The sequence below is a fragment of the Cydia pomonella genome, chromosome 7 (assembly GCF_033807575.1).
Source record: "Cydia pomonella isolate Wapato2018A chromosome 7, ilCydPomo1, whole genome shotgun sequence".
In the NCBI taxonomy this organism is placed as follows: domain Eukaryota; kingdom Metazoa; phylum Arthropoda; class Insecta; order Lepidoptera; family Tortricidae; genus Cydia; species Cydia pomonella.
In genome coordinates this window covers 10323804-10339921 of record NC_084709.1, presented here as the reverse complement: position 1 = coordinate 10339921, position 16118 = coordinate 10323804, and the positions used below count along the sequence as shown (strand labels likewise).

At 37.1% G+C, this 16118-nt stretch overlaps 1 protein-coding gene across 1 annotated transcript; it reads right to left on the bottom strand.

Annotated features, from left to right (window-relative positions):
• Window positions 1–81: 81 nt before the first annotated feature.
• Window positions 82–11252, bottom strand: LOC133519793 (charged multivesicular body protein 1b). The gene is given in 5 exon segments (XM_061853898.1): window positions 82–1150; window positions 1459–1679; window positions 5924–6107; window positions 6109–6166; window positions 11028–11252. Coding segments are annotated over 5 exon segments (621 nt in total). The 5' UTR covers window positions 11062–11252; the 3' UTR covers window positions 82–1026.
• Between the last annotated feature and the right edge of the window lie 4866 nt (window positions 11253–16118).

The following is a 16118-nucleotide window of genomic DNA, read 5'->3' as shown; positions in this document are numbered from 1 at the left end:
CTCGTTGCCGCGACTTAGGTATGGTTCATAAACATAAATAGGAAACAAATTGCTTGTAGTCCAGTCGAGGAATGAAAGTCATTTAGTAACCTCATCACAGTATAATAATATTATAAAAGCTATTTTACAAAACGAATAAACGATAATTCTTCATTAAACTTACCTTTACAAGCTTCATAAAAAACTAAACTAGATTTTTCAGATAGTATAGTGAAATAGCATTTTTTGTAACTTAAAACTTTACAGATAAGTTTTATTTAAAGCAAATTTTATTTAATACAATTAAATTAAAAATAATAATTGACGACTCTGTACATTATTGTTTTGTTGCGCAAAAAGTAACTAATTTCGTGTCGATTAACATTCAAAATTAATAACACTAAAAAAACAAGTATGTAAGTACCTATAGATTTGAAATTCAGGTAAGTATGTATTCAATATAAATTTTCAAGTCATTATCTTATACAGCATCAAAACAATCGCAATACACACGCAACGCCAAAGCGATTGTATTGCCACTTATACTCGCTTTATACATAACTAGTACCCAGTACGGCCTTATAATAATCAGAGACACCAGACCAGCTACCACAAACGCGTTCAAATCTAATGCAGGAAATTTATTTTTTCCTGGGAAGCGTGCGTGTAAATGTAGGGACAGAGGCCGTACCGCGAAAAATGCAATTTAAAATCTATCGCTCAAATATGCAAGTGATCGAGGCAGATAACGAAATTTCGTGTTTTGCGGTTGGCCCTCAGGAAAGGAGCCCCGTTTTAAAAGTCTAAAGAGACAGTATTAAGTTATTAATTCCGATTTAGGCCATAACGTGGCAGACGTTCTGCGGTTCATTTTCTATACTACGGAAAGATATGCACCACGCATAGTTGGTCAAATAGAAAGTAAGAATCCTGCATATATAAAGCATTCATCTCTTATTACCAACAATGTAAGTGATAGATAGAGGGACGAATGCTTCGTCGGATATAACGCGGTCACGATACTCTAATGGTTCAGAATCTCAGATGTTACTCCGCTTGCCGCAACCTGGCCAGTCGTTGCGTGAGGTCGTCCTGCTCCTGTGACACGACTGTGGCTGTGCCCACCGACGTGCTCGGGATACCAGACGGCAGTTCCATGTTTAGTTCCAGACTGAAAATGTAAACGTTATTTGCTTCTAAAACTCTTGCTTAATTAATAAATAAATAAAATCACTTATTTCAGAATAAATTAGCTTCCATATTATTTAAGCAATGGAGAGAAAAATAGACGAGCAATCGAAGATGTTCGCAGTTGTAGGCCGGAGCCACAAAACAGTAATCGAAAGTTTTACCTCCAAACAATGCGTGCCTTATCATTTGTAAATGGCGGTATTTATTAATTATTACATACCTATTACCGTGTGCCTAATAGAATACCGTATGCTTAATAAGTATGCCGTGTGCTTAATCAATACGTACCCAGCTTCATCAGCCACCTGCTGCAACAGATTGTCCACATCACCCTGCGGCACCGTTGTTGTAGTGGTTTGTGACATAGCATTCTCCATGTACGACGACTGGACGTCCAGATCTTCAAACTGACTCTCGAACTTATCCATGAGTGTAGAGATTTTCTCAAGATTCATAGATTTCATGGCTGCATCCATGGCTTTTACTACGCCTGCCATAGAATTTGTGACCTGTAAATTTAATCATAATGATTTATTGACGGAGCGAGCGTGAGCGAAGATTGTTGTTACAGCTTGGATAAAAAAGTGGCTGTGACATAATCGGACAGACAGACGGACATGACGAATCTATAAGGGTTCCGTTTTTTGCCATTGGCTACGGAACCCTAAAAATGGTCTCTACAGGTTTCAATTCTTAGCCTAGGTATGCTTGTGAAATTTTTTGAGCATTTTCTATAACTTACATAGAATTTTTGTTGTCGAGTCAGTTTTTGGATATCTTTAATAATAGCGTAGCAATCGTGGTTTGGGTCTTTTACAGCTCACGGAGTGACTTGAATCTTGAAGAATTTATTATTGGCTTTTTATGCTTTTTTGAGATAAATACAACATAATTTGTAAGTAGTGTGTAGGAAAAGGGCTCTAGATCAGATTCTAGCTGCTTTTGAGCCTTTTGTACACTATTTTTTAACCCATTCATTGCCGACGCCTCATATTTTTACTCATCACGCAGTGCCGCCGCCTTCCACGCGACGACGCGAATTCGCGTCCGCGGCATTACGTTAACATTTCATGGACGCGAGTTCGCGTCCGCGGCATTAGGTTAACCTATTTCAAGGGCGCGAATTCGCGTCCGCGGCATTACGTTGTCAAGGACGCAATTTCGCGTTTTCGGCATCGTAAGTGAAATTTTTGCGCCTAAAAACAGTTTTTGTCGAAAACATATTCAGTATAGACGTGACGGCCGTATACTTCAGACGTATATGAGTTTTTAATGGTTTTTAGTAAGCTTATAAAAGTTAAAGAAAGTGTTAAAAGCAAGTGTTTAGATAATGGACAAAAATGGTAAGTATTTTGATATTGTTTTATGAAATATTTCGCAGTTCAGTTATTGATAATAGATAGATATAGGTATATATTATTAGTAATTAGACTAATATCATGTTTTTGCAAATTAGTATCAATATTAAAAAACATCACTGGTTGGAAACCTTTTCTTTATGTATAGTTATTTATTTATAATACGTGCATACATTATAAGTATTATTACGTTATAATTATAACATACACTACAAAATTACAAATGCACTGAATCTAAAAACCAGCAACAGTATAATATTATCCTTCATAAATAAAGTAACATTTTGGTATCAGCATTTAAGTACAGTTGTTTTCTAGCAAAAAAAAACACAACTCGAGAACGCGAAATCGCGTCCTCGGCATAACGATTACACATAACATGGGACGCGAATTCGCGTCTTCGGCATCCGAGATAAGAATTATGAAAATTACAGATGCACTGAATCCAAAAACCAGCAACAGTATAATATTATCCTTCATAAATAAAGTAACATTTTGGTATCAGCATTTAAGTACAGTTGTTTTCTAGCAAAAAAAAACACAACTCGAGGACGCGAAATCGCGTCCTCGGCATAACGATTACACATAACATGGGACGCGAATTCGCGTCTTCGGCATCCGAGATAAGAATTATGAAAATTACAGATGCACTGAATCCAAAAACCAGCAACAGTATAATATTATCCTTCATAAATAAAGTAACATTTTGGTATCAGCATTTAAGTACAGTTGTTTTCTAGCAAAAAAAAAACAAATAACTCGAGGACGCGAAATCGCGTCCTCGGCATTACGATTACACATACATAGGACGCGAATTCGCGTCTTCGGCAATGAATGGGTTAATGGAGCAATTGAACAGTAAGGTATATCTTTGCATTACTGCCAACCCTCCAAATAACTAGCAAAGGAGGCCCTTATTACAAATAAGGACAAGCGATATGTCACCTACGTTGTAAAACTTTTACTATGGCAAATCCCAAATCTTTGTGTGAAAATAATTATCGCGCATAAAAGTAGTGTGAGTTGAAACGTGACTAATATATATAGGTTTTTTTGACACTAAGTTCCAGAGTCATAGATTATGAAGGTTTTGTAATAATTGTTGATGCATTTGTGTCACTGTATGCGTTTTCTTATGTCCAGCTGCCCCACCTAGGCACTTAGCGCAGCATTGATGAACCTTATATTTGAAAAATAGTAATCATTTTTAGGGTTCCGTAGCCAAATGGCAAAAAACGGAACCCTTATAGATTCGCCGTGTCCGTCTGTCTGTCCTATTATGTCACCGCCATTTTTTTCCGAAACTATAAGAGCTATACTGTTCAAACTTGGTAAGTAGATGTATTCTATGGGTCCCCCATACTTAGAACTGAAACTCAAATAGTACATTACGATACAAGTGCGAAAAATAGGAAATTCGAAACGAGTGGCGATAAATTAAAACACGACCGAAGGGAGTGTTTTAAATCGACACGAGTTGCGAATTACCTATTCGCACATGTATCGTACAACGTTTTACAGTACATATGGCCCTTTAAATGTTCGACACAGTAACGTAATATGCTACTTCTCGCACTAGTGCTATAAAGTAGCCCCATATGTACTGTAAAAATCTTTTTTCATCAAACCCATACGTGTGGGGTATCTATGGATAGGTCTTTAAAAATGATATTGAGGTTTCTAATATCATTTTTTTTCTAAACTGAATAGTTTGCGCGAGAGACACTTCCAGAGTGGTAAAATGTGTCCCCCACCCCCCCCCCGTAACTTTTAAAATAACAGAATGAAATATCTAAAAAAAATATATGATATACATTACCATGCAAACTTCCACCGAAAATTGGTTTGAACGAGATCTAGTAGTCCGGCTCGCACTTGGCCGATTTTTTTATTTATCTTTGTTATTAAAAACATTTGTCTCCTTATTTTAAATTATATTTATCGAACACGTCGTTAATTATTTAAGTAAATTATTTTTTTAGTCTGTCCCTGCCGGGTGAGTAAAACACGTGGCGGCTGAGTCACAAGATAAAATAATCTAATAAATGCGAGTGTGACAGAATATCAACGGCTTAACCAGTAGGAGCGGCATCTGCGTATCGAATGATAACGCCTGCCAGTGTTGGCCGAAAGATAATACCACTTGACACTTGACATTGCATAAATTTAACCGTAAACCGTAACGGACGGTTTACGGTTGTAATTAATGTCACTTGGTTTACGGTCCACTGAGTCAAAAAAATTGTGACCCCCAAAGGACTCTTTTAAACTGATATACAATTAAAATTAAACCACCGTAAAACTTATATATTCGATAAAACCACCATTTACTTCTTCGGTGACGGTCCTTTTAGTCAGTATCGCCAGCAACAAAAGCTATTTAAGCTCTACTGTTCATCCTAGTCTATCTTTCGAGTCTGGGCATAACAAAGGGCCGGTTAATGGATATTTAAAAAGGGCAGCCGATGATCTGGTACCTAAATATGCCGATATTTCTAAAATTTATATTTTAATACAAATTATGCAAGGTAAGTAGAGTTGCGTGTCTTGAGTCTAACGTTTTTTCTCCTGGCTGACAATGTTGTTCCCTTCATTTGTAACAGTTTAACGATTTTAAAAATATGTCATAAAAAAAGTAGATTAATATTAAAAACAAATACTATTTCATTTCACTTCTATCTCTAACATGTAACATTACTGTTTTCATTCCATACTATTAAGCGTATACCGAATTATGGAAAAAACTTTCTCATCAAACTGCTCATATGACTCTGGAGACAATATCCACATAAGTATTACAAAATTGAGGCTGAATATACTTCCTTTTCTAATGCCATTGTGTTAATTTGGAATTAATTTCATATATAAAACATTTTTTTTCTTGAATCGAAAGTTGTTTTCTATACAACATTCTGTAACTCAGGTCCGTTACCTAGTAGACGTTTTTGGTGAGTAAGATTGAAGGAATTTGAACCTTATGTTATTTTTTAGGTTCAAATTTCTTAATCTTATACTCATACTCATACTCATACTCATTATTTATTGGTAATAGGTGATTACATGTCAACTTACATAACTAGTACAAATAACATAAAAAAAAGGAATTGAAATTACAACATATTAATTAAAATACATTAGGTACTTGCGTAGGTATTATTGTTATTATTTTCATCAACATTTCGCAGTCAGAAATTCTTCTATATTATAGAACGACCGCTCAACAAGCCAAGTTTTCAGTTTATTTTTGAAGATTAACAAACTAGGTGCGTCTGTTATTCCTGATGGTAGATTATTATACACATATTATATCTCGAGTTATCAATTTTCCCTGCCGTGTACCGAAATAACACTTTATAAGGTAGCCAGTGATTATAGGGATCAATTAAAATACCAACCTTTCTTGTAGTAAGTGCTGTCTGCACTCTGCTTGACACAGCATCGACTCTTGCTGACATTCTGAGGTAGTTTAATGCTTGGTTTTTCTGCCGTATTGCATTTTCCGCATGTATCCGAGCACCTTCCATATTTCCCTTCTGGATTGCCTTTTTAGCTTTTTCTTTTTCTAACTTTTCTTCTTTTCACATTTTTTGAGTTTCTCTCAAGCTCTTTCACTGCAAATTTCAGATTAAACAGATGTTCTGGAGGTGTGAGTTAAGGAGTTGTAATTGACAATTAATTAATAATAGTTTCCCTTAATTAATTTAACAGTAGTGTCATCAATTTGGCTTCTAAATTACACATTTTTTTAAATACCATTTACTGTCAAAACTATTTTTTATACTTAGGTGCCTACTGGACCTCCTATCCTTTGAATGTCTATCAACACCACCTAAAGACCTTTCTTATGCACTCTCTATGAGGTTACATTTGTTCATTAAAGAATTACAACTAGATACTGTGAGCTGCAAAATTGCATGGAGAAATTATGATTAACTCATTGATAAATTCGCCATGCACTTGTACATCACATTACAATATCATCAATTCAATTCAATTTATTTATTGCAGTCATGTTCATTGTATACAAATGGTATATAAAGGTTCACTGTTGTCTTGTAGAAACTTTTTTGACATATATTTGTTTCGCATCATGATACTTGGCAGAATTAACGTTTGGCAGAAACACCTTACGCAGAGTATGCTTTGGCATAAATCAATTCGCAGATTTGTATCATATCGAATCTTATATTGCCATAATGTTTATGAGCATAACTGTCTTCTAAACGAATAGTACTTTCGCAGATACTTTTTTGCATAATATTTAGACGGCATAAAGTTGTCATGCCGCCTAAATTGGTTTATTGAAGGCGCTAGGTGCTAATTTGAAATTAAAATAAAAAGATTACAATTGTTATTCCTTATTTATCATAAATCCATTATTATTATTATTGTATCTCCTTGGATTTCACGGGCCTATAAATCCCGGTCTTTTGATAGGCTTGCATGGGGATATAGATCCAACACGTAGAGGCCTCTTGGAGAGCTTTAATGTCATGTAGAACGCCTGCTGGAACCCGTTCACGGGCGCAACAATAGACACCAATGAACCGGTCGCAACAGGCATTATTATTATTATTATTATTGTTTTATTTTTAATTCTTCCTATTTCTTTTTGATAGCGAGTCGGGTGTGTTGGGAACGCAAGATACCTAATAACACTCCTCCTCGCTTCGCTCGTCGTCGTACCTAACGGTGACTCTGGGACTGTATTTATTTTTTAAAAGCGACTCGGGTGTGTTGAGGGCGCAAGATACCTAACACTCCTCCTCGCTTCGCTCGTCGTCGTACCTAACGGTGACTCTGGGGCTGTATTTCTTTTTTGATAGCGAGTCGGGTGTGTTGGGGACGCAATATACCTAACGTCGTCGTACCTAACGGTGACTCTGGGACTGTATTTCCTTTTTGATAGCGAGTCAGGTGTGTTGTGGGGACGCAAGATACCTAACAATCCTATTATGCCTACTTAGCAGAAAATAATTATGCAATTGTAATAGTATGCTATAGGATTATTATGGTACCTAAAATGATACTAAACCAAAGTCGGCCAAAGTAATGTTCTACGAAACAATGTGCTGCAAAATGTGTCGTATGCGTGGTATTAATAATGCCAACTACACCTTTATGCAAAATTACCATTCGACCGAAAGTGTTTCTGCGAAACATGTTATGCCAAGTGTGTTTCTGACCAATATTGTTCTGCCACATGAGGGTAACCCGTATATAAACTACCTAGTTGGTTACTAAATTATGTTACTGCAATAATCTTTATCTACATAAAATATACGAATGAAAGTTGAATAAACTATATATTAAAATGAAGTACACAAAATCAGGAATTACATATGACAATATCATTCAAAATGGCCTCCTCTGGCCTTGACACAGGCCCTCAAACGACGAGGCCAGTCATCGATAGCGGCACGCACGATTGTCATGTCTAATTCCGTCCCGCTTGAGGGAGTCAAGATTTGTGTGGGGTTTAGCACAGGCTTTCTCCTCAATAACCTGCCATATGGCATAATCCAGGCTGGAGGACGGCCAGTCTTCGTGGGCAATAAAGTCAATTTTGTTCCTTAGAAACCAGGCTTGAGTTGTTTTTGCCTTATGTGCAGAAGCTGAGTCCTGTTGAAAGACCCATGGCTGGTTTTGAAATATGGTGTGGCTTAAGGGCTTCACTATTGGTTCGAGAACGGTTTCCTGGTAAACTTTGGCCCCAGTTTTCACACCTTTTTCACAGAAAGAAATCATCACATAAAAGAGGGATGAAGGCCTCGTTGCACTCTCGGAACAGCCGCAATCTCCTCTTGACTGTTTTTTGCATACTCTGTCATTCTGTCGGTTAAAACATAATGGCAAAAAAAATTTCATCTGTAAATAGTAAATAGTATTTTCACGCGACTTCTCTCTAGCCTCATAGTCTTTAATCGTCCATTAATTATGCGATAAACAAATTGTTTGTTGATTTTTAGGTTTTCAAGCAACTTCAAAATGTTTGGCGGGTGCCCACATTTGTGCAACGCAATTACTGCGATACGATTCTCTTTTAGGCCCCAATTCATTATAAATACGACGACATAAGCGTTATGTGTGGTATATAATTATAGCTCACAAATCCACCACATTGTCATTTTTTATTTATTCGGTAGCATTTGTTTTAACGGAAATAAAGAGGTTGCAAATCGAGTAACAGAATTTAGTAACCAACTAGGTATAGTCAGTACATGATACACTGTTATGGCACAGCAATTTTCTTATATACTAAATTACTTTATTTTAACATTACTACATGAGCCAACTATAGTTGTAAAACTATTTCAGCTCAATGTGACAATTAACTTAAGTCACCAGTAAATAAACAAAGCTAAGTGTATAAAACCAATGAAATGACTAATACAAAATAATAATGAATTTTAATTTAATATAAAATAATAGGTAAATTTTATGATGCTATTTAATTGTATTTTATTTTATTATGTAATGTAATTGTATGATGTATAAATGTATATGGAAATCATTTTCTGGGATAAATTAAATTCATTCATTCATTACAGCTATGAAATAAAGAAATCTTCAAACCTGGTATTGTACTTACATAGACATTTTAGTCATTAAAAAATGTATCTATTTCTTCAGTGGTGGTGGAATTAGAAATAACTAACAGCAATTTCAAAGAATACTCTGTCATTTTTAGGGTGCCGTAGTCGACACGACATGACACAAGTATAATGTACATGATACTTACTATTATCCCCTGTTTAGCTTATTCTGACAGAATGGTAACTACGGAACCCTACACTGAGCATGGCCCGACATGCTCTTGGCCGATTACTCAAGGCTGTAATAGAATCACAACAATAAAAGTAACTTTAGATCAGTGGTTCCTAACCTTTTGAGTCCTGTCACCCCTAAGACTAACTAGTCTCCTAAGACTAAGTAGACTCCTCCCAATAATCATCTCTTTCTTTCTGTGTCTTTCTTATAGGTCTAATCTTTGTTATCTTTAATTAAACTTATTACCCTCGTGAAAATGAAGAAAATGGGTCTCCGGATGAATCTAGATAAGACCAAAGTTTTCACAAATGGCCCATAGGAAAAAATCTGCATAGGACAAAACAAGCTTGAATTTGTTGACGAATATACATATCTAGGACAAGTAATTTCAACCAAAGATATCACTAACAGAGAAATCGAACGAAGGATTGGGAATGGATGGAACAGGTACTGGACCATGAAAGAAGTAATGAAGGACCAAAATCTTCACATTAGTGCAAAGAGCAAGGTACTCAATACATGTGTTTTACCAATACTTATGTACGGAAGCCAAACCTGGGTCCTCACCAAACGCCAACTGTACAAGTTACGTATCTGCCAAGTTTCCATGGAACGAAGCATGCTAGGAATAAGAAAAGCTGATCGGATAAGGAACCAGGTGATAAGAAGCAGAACCAAGATGCACGACATTGTAACAAAAATTTGAAGGCAGAAATGGAAGTGGTCAGGTCATACCAGTAGAGGCATGGACAAATGGAGTTAAAATGTGCTCCAGTGGTACCCAAGAGGCTGTAAAAGGAAAAGAGGAAGGCAGTTCAAACAATGGGATGACGACATGATAGGACGACATCAGGCCTGTTGCTAGTGCCACATGGAGCAGGGCTGCTAGAGACAGGAACGAATGGAGAAGGCTGGAGGAGGCCTATGGCGCCTGGCAAGCGGGCACCCAAACATTTAACAACACATCAGTGAAGAAACATATAAAGAGCATTTGGGTGCCATGACAAAAAGGCTATAATAAAAAAAAAAAAAAAAAAAATTACCCCCATGAAATACCTGTTTTACCCCCACGGGGGTAATTATCCCTAGAATAGGAACTGCTGCTTTAGATCCTTAATTATGGTCTAAAATTGTGAAACCTTAGTCATGCCACAGAGCAGAATAATGTTTACGAAAATAATTCAAAAAGATGACTGACAGCTTCCGGTCAGGGTTCTTTTCAAACACAAAGGCAAAAAAATGCAAGATTGAAACCATTATGTAGTAATCTCGTTATAAAACAACTAGTTCATTGCATCTGATTCTGGATAATATATAAAAAGTAAAACTATTTTAGAAACATATGATTGTACTAGTCCATCAGAATCTACATTCTATTAACTCACCTTTGTGAGTACTGGCCACTGGACTCTCACCGCTGATTGAAATTCAAATCCTCGAAGAACTTGACATGCCTATGTAACTATAAAATGTTTATTGTTATTGTCAATTATCTAAAAAGAATTCGTAAAATAAACATTGTGCCTGTGGTCCGTGATTTTAATCTGATACTCCAGCAGACTCCTTCACAACCTTGAATTAGTGCTATTATGCGTAATGGGATATTAAGAACGAGATATGTCATCTAGTCCTAAATAGTGCCCTGTTTGATAATTTAATATATATAATATCAACATTATAATAAAGATTGAAACTCCAATAAAACTCAAAAACATTTGAAAAGGATACTTTCCATTGCAGATGAAGACATTTCGTTACCCATTTATAAAAATATATAGCTATTTCCTTTTACGAACTAATTGACAGATTTTCTGCCCTGCAACGAAATTGTTTTAAATTGTAAAATGATTTAAACACTAATATACAAATTTTTAGCTTTCCCAAGAAAGAGGAATGACTCAGAAATCACAATTCACAACAATTTCATGAGCTGTCAAACTGCAGGCAGATGACTGACGTCATACCAAAGAGAACTAGTAATTTTTTTTTAACTAATATAAGGCCGCTTATACACCTGTAAGTTACATTCGTAATATTTATGTTACTTACTTACAGTAAATAATGCTTACGTAAACTTTGTGAGTTTAAACTTGCATAAATTATTATACGCCCATTTACATATTCTTACTAAATCAATAATAAAAATGTCTACTCATAGTCGCCACGTACAAGCGGCTGCTGCATATATAAAGCCTGACTAAATTTTTCATACTAAACCGAACTGTCACCCTATATATGAGAATAAGAGCGCCCTCTTAACAATAATCATATATTTCTGGTCGGGCTTTAATTTTATACAACAAAAACCGGGCAAGTGCGAGTCGGACTCGCGCACGAAAAGTTCCGTACCATTATTTATAAAAACGGCAAAAAAATTATGTTTGTTATATGGGAGCCCCCTTAAATATTTATTTTATTCTGCTTTTAGTTATTTTTGTTATAGCGGCAACAGCAATACACCATCTGTGAAAATTTCAACTGTCTAGCTATCACGGTTCATGAGATACAGCCTGGTGGCAGACGGACGGACGCGAAAAAGGCGAAAGCAAAAGAATGCTGAAAGAAAATGCTGGGTAAATCCTTGGCTAGAAAAAAGAATGGCACGAGGTGCGTTTGAAAATCAATTTTATAAGAATGAATGCCACAGGTTTTGAATATAAATTTGGAAAAAGTTGCACCAATCATTAAAAAAAACGGTACACATTTTCGACAGGCAATTTCACCACCTGAGATTTTGTATTCTTTATTTTTGTACTCCCACAGTATGCGACGTTTTTTTATTATACTACGTCGGAGGCAAACAAGCAAACGGCCCGCCTGATGGTAAGCAGTCTCTGTAACCTATGTAGGCCTGAAACTCCAAAGGAGTTACATGCGCTTTGCCGATCCTAACAACCCTCCCTCCCCTCGTTGAACTCTGCCAAGTGCAAAAGCGTTTATTAAAATTTCTACCTCGTCTAGTGACCACGTTTTGTTTGTTTAGAGGACATTGTTTTGGTGTAACTAAATTGATAAGTTCTCAACTTATCAATTTAGTTCGATAAGCTGTGAGTCGCTTCCGTAAACAAACACGAAAGTGTTTAGACTTGTAATTTCCCAATTTACGAAAGTAGTAAAAAATTAAAGTGTTTACACTTAAAAAATGATCGTAAGTCGCTTACGTAAGTGACTTACGTAAGCAAAACTTACAAGAGTAAAGGCGGCCTAACAGTGAGATCGAATACACGATCGACAAACAACTGTTATTGAAGGTTCCACAGCCTGTTGTAATTTATCAATACTGTTGTATGGTGCGTTGGAAGTATAATTAAAATAAGACAAAAGTTGTGAAATTAATTTAATGATAAATCGAAATGAAATCGCGATCTACTTCATTAGGCCCAAAGAATATAATACTCACTAGGAGATTAGGCCCCATTCGCAGGAGAGCTTAAAAAGCGTTGCGTTAAAACTCGGCGTTGGCGTTATTTTACCGATCCTAATATTTGTGTTCAAATTAATGCTTAAATATGCACTTGTGAGTTGTATCCCTGCGATCTACGCGGATAGCGAATTATGAATGTATCAGTACCCCTAGTGTAAATAAATTCGATTTCCAAACGTGACGTACGCGTTTGCGTTTAGTCTCATTTTGTATTGGATTTCGAAAGAGCGCGCCAAGCGGGACGTTTTGGAATCTCAAAATCCTATACAAAATGAGACTTAACGCAAACGCGTTCGTCACGTTATGATGTCGATCAAAGTTACACTAGGGGTACTGGTCAAACAAGTTCGTCAGTAAAAAAGGCGCAATTTTAAATTTTCTATGTGGCGATAACCAAACGCACGTACATTTTTTAAATTTGCCGCATTTTTCTGACTTAAATGACAAACAGACTATAAATCCAAAATGATTGGCAATAGCCATTTGTATTGCGAGATCGAGATATTTAAAAGCATAGTTTGGTTCTATTTTTGAAGATTAGAGTCTCTTTCAGCCGACATGATGAAAGCGTTGTTTTTGAGCAAAGTTTCGACTTTTCTTTACACCTGGTTTTCAACGAATTACAATATTTTTGTTAAAAGGTTAGGAATGAACACAGAAAACCGCCTATACAAGCCTAATATTGGCCATTTTGTTCGAGACGCGAATCGGGTGCTCAAGTATGCGTAGGGATGGGATAAGTTCAGAAGTGGTACTGGTACCAGTGGTACCGTAATTTATTGTGGCAAAATTGTTATCAATAAAGTCTACAGAAAAATAACTTAATAGTATTAAAACAATATAATATGTCATTAAGTACTTTTAAAATGTATCTTAAGCCCCCTCCAGACTATGCGCGTGAATCGCGGCGCGACTTCGCGGAGCGAACATACCGCGACGTTGACGTAGACTCCACACTCGCACAACTTCACGGCGAGTGCTATTGTCCTCTGCTTGATGCTTTGCCAGCAGACAGCTGCTCCTTGAGCTATAAAGGTGTAGCCAGTCCATGATTTTCTATCTTCATCACCTCCGTGACTTGCATCTGAATATCCTTGGATGAATCTGTCAGCACTGCATCTTTTGGAGTACACTATCCCACGAGATTTCGTTCCTTTTAAGTAGCGGAGCACACGCTTTGCTGCTACCCAGTTTTCTTCTGTATAGCAAGTATTAAATTGGCTCAAAATATTGACTGCATGTGTTATGTCTGGCCTCGTACATACTGCTAAATACATCAGAGATCCTATAAGATTCTGATATGGGATCCTGTCATCAGGCTTGTGATCTGACTTCTTTAAGTGACATCCAGCAGCTGCCGGAGTTGCTGCTGTCTTGCAGTCCTCCATTCTAAAAGTCTTGAGAAGTTTCTCGATGTACCTCTCCTGATCAACTTTGATGACATCCTTTGTTTGAGTTATCTGCATTCCTAAAATTAATGCAGCTTTTCCAAGATCCTTCATTTCAAATTTGGACATGAGGTCACTCTTGACCTTACAAAGCTCGTCTTCATCATTCCAAAAAATCAACAAATCATCCACATAACCTGCTAAAATGATGATCTTGTTTCCTTTTAATCTTGTGTAAATGTATGGTTCATTTTTGGATCGTTTCAATTGAAGTTTCTTCAATTCACTGTCAAGCTTATTGTTCCACGCTCGAGGTGCTTGCTTTAATCCGTAAAGCGAACGGTTAAGTTGACATACATAGTCCCTCTTCTCTTTGACTTCGAAGTCTTCAGGTTGCTTCATGTAAACAGTTTCACTCAGATTTCCATTCAAGAAAGCAGTCTTAACGTCCGTCTGATCTATGTTCAGTCCAATCTTGCTTGCTTAAGCCATTAGCATTCTCTATGAACTGTGACGTACAACAGGCGAAAAAGTCTCATTATAATCAATGCCCCACCTTTGACTGAAGCCTCTTGCCACCAGTCGGGCTTTGTATCTGAATCTATTTCGTGCGTATTCTATTATCGTGCGATTCGCTCACTCTGCGACACCGTTCTGACTTGGAGTATATTCAACCGTGCGCTGGTGCTTAATACCATGCCGCTTGAGAAAATCTTCCATCTGCTTGTTGACGTACTCCTTTCCGTTGTCTGTCCTAAACGCTTTCAACTTATGACCGGTTTGCGTTTCAACTAATGCTTTAAATTCTAGAAAGTATTTGAAGACTTCATTTTTATTTTTAAGAAATAAACGAGAGTAATTTACAGCGGTTATTCAAACCTTTGTCTTCGAAGGCATCTTTCAACACTTGCCATGCCTCTTTAGCTGTCTTCGCGTGTTTGACGTGTACTAGGCAATGCGGCTTTATCATCAAGCAAATTTTAGCCTTTGCTTTTTGATCCTTTCTCGTACCTGCTAAATCGGTAATCGCGGGAGTAAGGCTCGTGTATTCCCATAAGTCTGTATCTATTAGGTATAGTTCCATCTGAAATTTCCATGTTTAATAGTTCGAGCAGCCGTCCAGTTTATCGAAGAGCGTCATACTATTCATAATTCCAGTACCTCTGTTATTATTCACGTCACTAGAAAAATCGCCAGAGCCCGTTGACATTTTTCATGCTTGTGCTGAATATTGTTCGCCCATAACCCTGTTAGAGAAAGACTAAGCAGAGGGCAGTAGCATGAATGGAGCACAACGGGTGAATCTTCAATTAATATATTTCTTAAATTAGTTAATACAATCAATCTAAATATATTATTTTAAAAAAATCTCGGAAAAATGCCGAGATCGAAGAGTTGGTGGCTGAGCCCAATATCATCGGCGTAACTAAATCCCACAGACTTCGCTGGTTCGGTCACCTACTCAGAATGGGGGAGGACCGCGTAGTCAAGGAAGCGTACTTGGGGCGACCAACCGGCCGTCGACCGATCGGGCGCCCCAGGTACCGCTGGTGTGATGTCGTGGAGGCGGACCTGCGTCGGCTGAATGCCAATTCATGGCCGGAAACCGCGCTCGATCGGGACAGGTGGCGTTCTCTCGTTTCGGAGGCCAAGATTCTTTTTGGATCGCTGAGCCAAAGCAGTTAGTTAGTTATATAAAATAACAACACAGACTGTTTTTTATCAAGTGACAAATGATTGACTTGACAGTTCAAATCTATATTCTAATTTGAAATATAAATTGTGGCGTGTAGCTTACAACCTTACTTCAACAATTTTAATGTCAAACCAAGATGAGTTGGCAACGGTAATGATCAAAGAGCATATAATCACGTAATGATAGCCCAGACGGTGCACGGATTATTTTAAACGTCAAACTTCCATGAAATTATGACGTTTACTTGAATAACACTTACCCCATCTGGGCTATCAAAATCGCTGCCAACTTATCTTGGTCTGACTCTAGAA